This window comes from Entelurus aequoreus, linkage group LG05 (assembly GCF_033978785.1).
Source record: "Entelurus aequoreus isolate RoL-2023_Sb linkage group LG05, RoL_Eaeq_v1.1, whole genome shotgun sequence".
In the NCBI taxonomy this organism is placed as follows: domain Eukaryota; kingdom Metazoa; phylum Chordata; class Actinopteri; order Syngnathiformes; family Syngnathidae; genus Entelurus; species Entelurus aequoreus.
Genome location: NC_084735.1, coordinates 37,687,371 through 37,693,370, shown reverse-complemented (window position 1 = coordinate 37,693,370; position 6,000 = coordinate 37,687,371). Strand labels below are relative to the sequence as shown.

At 39.6% G+C, this 6,000-nt stretch overlaps 1 protein-coding gene across 5 annotated transcripts in view; it reads left to right on the top strand.

Moving 5' to 3' along the window:
• LOC133650610 (kinase suppressor of Ras 1-like) overlaps window positions 1-6,000 on the top strand; it is a 110,503-nt gene that overhangs the window by 87,918 nt on the left and 16,585 nt on the right. For all 5 annotated transcript variants that reach the window (XM_062048065.1, XM_062048064.1, XM_062048063.1 and 2 more), the window contains exons 4-6: window positions 1,240-1,729; window positions 3,485-3,666; window positions 5,847-5,916. In XM_062048065.1, the coding sequence (XP_061904049.1) occupies window positions 1,240-1,729; window positions 3,485-3,666; window positions 5,847-5,916 (742 nt within the window). The remainder of the gene's footprint in view (window positions 1-1,239; window positions 1,730-3,484; window positions 3,667-5,846; window positions 5,917-6,000) is intronic.

Here is a 6,000-nt window from a genome sequence, read left to right as displayed (position 1 = left end):
TACGTACGTGTTATGCTAGCTCCTAGCTCCTATGCTAGCTCCTAGCTCCATAGAACACGCCAATACAATTCAAACACCTGATCAACACACACAATCACTCAGCCCAAAAGACCGTTCACCTAACCCAAGGTTCATAAAGCTTATATATTTTTAAAAAGTTACGTACGTGACGCGCACGTACGGTACGGTACGTGTTATGCTAGCTCCTAGCTCCTATGCTAGCTCCTAGCTCCATAGAACACGCCAATACAATTCAAACACCTGATCAACACAAACAATCACTCAGCCCAAAAGACCGTTCACCTAACCCAAGGTTCATAAAGCTTATATATTTTTAAAAAGTTACGTACGTGACGCGCACGTACGGTACGGTACGTGTTATGCTAGCTCCTAGCTCCTATGCTAGCTCCTAGCTCCATAGAACACGCCAATACAATTCAAACACCTGATCAACACACACAATCACTCGGCCCAAAAGACCGTTCACCTAACCCAAGGTTCATAAAGCTTATATATTTAAAAAAAGTTACGTACATACGCAAAAAAAAGTTGCGCACATACGGTCAAGCGATCAAATGTTTAGAAGCCAAAGCTGCATACTCACAGTAGCACGTCTGCGTCTTTGTCATCCAAATCAAAGTAATCCTGGTAAGAGTCTGTGTTGTCCCAGTTCTCTACAGGCGTCTGTGTATCGAATTCAAAAGTCCTCCTGGTTAGAGTCTCTGTTATCCGAGTTCTTCCATCTTGACTGCATCTTTCGGGAATGTAAACAAAGAAGCGCCGGCTGTGTACTGTTGTGGCTGACTACGTTCGAAAAATACGTCCATTTCGCACCGACAACTTTCTTCTTTGCTTGCTCAGCTTCCTTCTTCATAATGCAATGAACATGATTGAAACAGATTCACGAACACAGATGTCCAGAATACTGTGGAATTATGAAATGAAAACAGAGCTTTTTCGTATTGGCTTCAATGTGGAAGGCATACCCGTGTTCGCCGGTCTACGTCACGCGCATACGTCATCCTCAGAGGCGTTTCGAACCGGAAGTTTAGCGGCAAATTTAAAATGTCACTTTATAAGTTAACCCGGCCGTATTGGCATGTGTTATAATGTTAAGATTTCATCTTTGATATATAAACTATCAGACTGCGTGGTCGGTAGTAGTGGGTTTCAGTAGGCCTTTAAAGTGTTTTTCAATGGCTGGAGACTGCTGCTTTATTCCTATGATCTCCGGTTTAGGTGGCGAACTGAAGGAAGACAGCACTGCTTGGTTGTCTGAGCCCACCAGGAGGGACAGTGGTTCTCTGCTGACTGCAGACCAGCTATCAAGCCTGGGCAATCCACTCCGGCCCCACAGCCCCTCACCTCTAGCCCGCCCATCCACTATCCATTCAACGCCCTCTACACCCTGTGCTACTTTTCCTCATCCCCACCTGGGCTCTGTGTCGGCGGTACACACGCCCGAGGGGCAGATGCCACAATTTCACAGCGAAAGCCCCCTCACGGATCCATTTCCCATGTCCTTAGCACGCTCAGCCCGGCTCCACGGACACACTTCCACCCCACCTATAACGCCACCCTCGAAGCGGCGCCACCGACTGAAACCTCCTTGCACCCCTCCGCCTCCATCCCGTAAAGTGCTACAACTCCTCCCCAACATCACCCTCACACGCAGCAAAAGCCACGAGTCGCAGTTGGGCAACCGCATCGAAGACCCACTCACCAACAAGTAGGTGCTCAGTTCATAATGCAAAGTGTTCTCAAGGGACACACAAGAATTGTCGACTATGAAAATCCTTAGTTGAAGACAGCCCTAATATGAACTGAACTGATAAAGGTCGTGCACCATTGATAACAGAAGTAAAAGGGCAACTAAAGCAGTAGAGGACGCTGTGCCTTCATTAATAAGTCAGTTCTCTTGGTATGTTATCCCTGAATTTGGGTTAGCAATGCAGCCTTTTTTTCACCATGTCAAGCATCTGTCCTGTCTTTATGTCTGTCCTCGCACTTGGTTAGTCTGCCCTTCAGTACACTTATATTCTTTCTGTCATGCACACACACTCCTTACTCTGAATGTTTGACTGGGGTTAATCCCATCAGATTCCCAGAGATTATGAGTCATGTTCAAACAGGAAGTATCTCTTCGGATTGCTTGTAGATGGCAAGAAACACACATACAATCACACACTATCTGTGTCCCCTACAACTTTTCCTCGCTTTCTGTCTATTTTGATGGGATGCATAAGCACGCACAAGCAGCATGTTTATCCATAATATCACGTCTGCTTAGCACAAGTTTAGCTTTCTGAAATAAACAATGCTGACCGTTTCAACGTACATCCACATGACCATAAGCAATCTGTGAGGTTGTGAAAAAGCTCTGGACTGTCATATCTCAGTATAACATAATAGTATGTCTGCTTCCTTCTGAGAGCCCATGCACGTGCATGTAGACGTGTGTCCTTGGGACTTTAGTTTGGCTGTGAGGGATGTCATCCTGACGGTCCCGTGCCAGTCCTATTTAGCCAATCAAACGTGCCGCTCTGTAACCCTTCTTACGTAACCTGCTTTAAACACTACCATGTGCAAGCCGTGCAATGGATGTTCTGTCTTTTTAATTATGAACTCTACCAAGAAGGTTACATCGTTGAGATTGTGAGTTGATTTGTTTTAATGTTAAATAGTAAAACAGCCAGTGTATGTTTTGGTAATAAAATTTTAGTTTTAAGAATGAGAATTGAAAAACAAAAATTGATTGTCTTATTTAAATTAATTTTTAAAATACAATTGAAAAACAAAACATTCTTCTTTTTTAGCATCGAAAGGCAATAACTAGGTCTAAACATATTTTATATTTCTTATAACAAAAAGGAAAATCAGCAATTAGCAAAATTAAAAAAAATTGACAAGAAACCTTTTTTTTTTACAGTTAATTACCACACGGGAACTAGAAGTTGCTATTAAAATACAACATTAAAGACTGGCTCGTAGTAAAAAAAAGAATAACAGTTTTCTGTTGTATCCTGCGTTTATACATCAAATATATAATGATCCATGATCTTTCTGTTGAACGATACAACGGCTCACTTTTTTTCCCCCAACAAGCCGGTTTATGGTTAAATCTTTAATGATCAACTTCCAGTTTTGGTGTCGAAATTTGTTTTTGCTCTGTTTTTTCATTCCGGCCTACTGGTGATTTTATTTTTGGTATATGAAATATAAAATTAAGATCAAACTATTTTTTTTTTACACCAAAAAAATCTAATTAATTCAAATCAAAATTTGAAAAAAATATTGTTTTTGTTTATTAAGTCCTATTTATGAAAATACAATTTAATGACCAAAACATACATGAGAAATTACATCTGTGCCTTGAATCCAGCTGACAAAACATGACTTGTATTTTTGAAGATCCTAGATTGGTTTTGTTTACTGATTGATTTGCATGTGACAAATGTGTAATGCTTGCTTTCCATGCTTTCAGATGTGTCAAAAAGAATAAAGTGCTCCTGAATATGCAAGTCAATGGGAACGGGCATGATGACATGCACTCTCGCTATCCTGTTTTACCTATACGAACCCCTGGAGTCCCCCCAGCTGCAACCACTGCGCCTTACACCCTCCCTGGCACACCCACCCTGTTGGAAGAGCATAGCTTCATTAAGAGTACGTCTCACACAGTACATGTATAAACATACCGTATTTTTCGGAGTATAAATCGCTCCGGAGTATAAGTCGCACCGGCCGAAAATGCATAATAAAGAAGGGAAAAAACATATATAAGTCGCACTGGAGTATAAGTCGCATTTTGTGGGGAAATTTATTTGATAAAACCCAACACCAACAATAGACATTTGAAAGGCAATTTAAAATAAATAAAGAATAGTGAACAACAGGCTGAATAAGTGTACGTTATATGACGCATAAATAACTAACTGAGAACGTGCCTGGTATGTTAACGTAACATATTATGGTAAGAGTCATTCAAATAACTACAACATATAGAACATGCTATACGTTTACCAAACAATCTGTCACTCCTAATCGCTAAATCCCATGAAATCTTATACGTCTAGTCTCTTACATGAATGAACTAAATAATATTATTTGATATTTTACGATAATGTGTTAATAATTTCACACATAAGTCGCTCCTGAGTATAAGTCGCACCCCCAGCCAAACTATGAAAAAAACTGTTTATAGTCCGAAAAATACGGTACACATGTTTCTATCTCGCTCATCTGATAAATAAGTGTGAATAGTTGTCTTTGTGTGCTCTAATGTACAGTATGCTACTGACAATTAGGGCTGTCCCGATACAACCTTTTCACTTCCGATACGATACTAATATTGGAGCCTTGAGAACTGGCCTATACGGATACTAATCCGATACGATATCAGCATGAATCATAGTACAGTCGTCCTTCGTTTATTGCTGTTAATTGATTCCGGACATGACCGCGATGAACACATTTCCGCAAAGTAAGAGTCAATAATTATAAATCAAAAATGTTGTATACTTGTATTATTACATAGTGTGGAATGCTACAAAATGTTTGATCAAGTGAAAATATACTTAAGCAGACTACGTTTACACGGCAGGCCAAAGTGACCTAATCTGATTTTTTTCTAAAGGTTTCTCAGCTGACTGTTTACACTGCAAGTAAAATGTGATCGTTACCAGACTCCAGTATAAACGTGCACAGGCCCCAATGTGGCCCCAATGTGACGTCACTTGCGTGTGCAGTTTGATATAGTGAAAACAAAGGAAGTTTGGATTCTGTAAATTAACAAGAAAGTTGCTTCTACTACTACTTTGCCAAAATAAAAGTGGCCACTCTTTAAAAATGTGTGTTTTTTTACGTGAAAATAAATTAAAGTAATATAATGTATGAATGTATATGTATAGTGATATATATTCGGGAAGGTTAAAATCTTTTTACAGCTTTTAGGAAGAGAAGACACTTATATCAGCGTGCATCTACATTAGCTTTATTTTTTAACTTAGGTAAACAACCTACGCAATGTACGGGATATGTGAGCAAATATGCCACAGCGTACATGTCAATTAAGGTCCTTCAACAATCGCTATTTTTTCAGAATCAAAGTTAAAAATGTGTGTGTGTATATAAATATAAGTATTTTATTTGTTTTGTTTTTTTCCATATATTACATATATCCTATTATTGACTAAGTGATGTTCTGAAAATTCAGCCGCCGAAACCGGAGGTTGTGCTGACTTATCCACTTCCGCTGGTGGGCTGCGTCTTTTCTTGCGCACACAAATGACGTAGCTCGCCCAAAGATGACGTAAAAGTCACAATCAAGTTGCATTTTTGTTCAGACTGCAGTCACATTTTAAAATATTATCTGACTACCTCATGACGAGGCCCAAATTTGATGCAAAAAGATCAAAAAATAAATGTACAACTATAAATATCTGATACATGTTTATATTGACAAATGTGGTGTTTTAGACTGCAATATTGTTTTATTAAGGACACTTCTTGTGTGTGTCTAGGTTGTGTGCTGTTGTGTGCTTAGCTGTTGTGTACAGTAGCTTCTAGCTCTTATTAGCCTGTAGCCTACCATGTTTACTTTAGTAAAATACAAGAAAAGACTAACCTTGTGTTCTTTTAGGAGTACATTTACATAGATGTTAACTGGCTGTTGAGTTTTACACAAGTAAACACGCTGTAGGACTGCTTGTATCAGAGCTTTTAGATGCAAGTTGATATCATCCGATACCTGTCATTTTGCTGACATTGGGCCAATATATCGGATCAAACACCCTTACTGACAATATTAAATATTTCTTCCATTCTTGCTTCCCCACTATATCTAGATAACATGCCAGTGCGCCGTAACTCTCCCCAAGCAGTTAGGAGGGACATCGGCCTTGCTGTCACACACCGGTGAGCTTTAAACCCTCATTTCATGCATAATCTAAAGGAGAAACATTTATGAGGGGTTCTACATTGTTTGTGTCTCACTGTGCA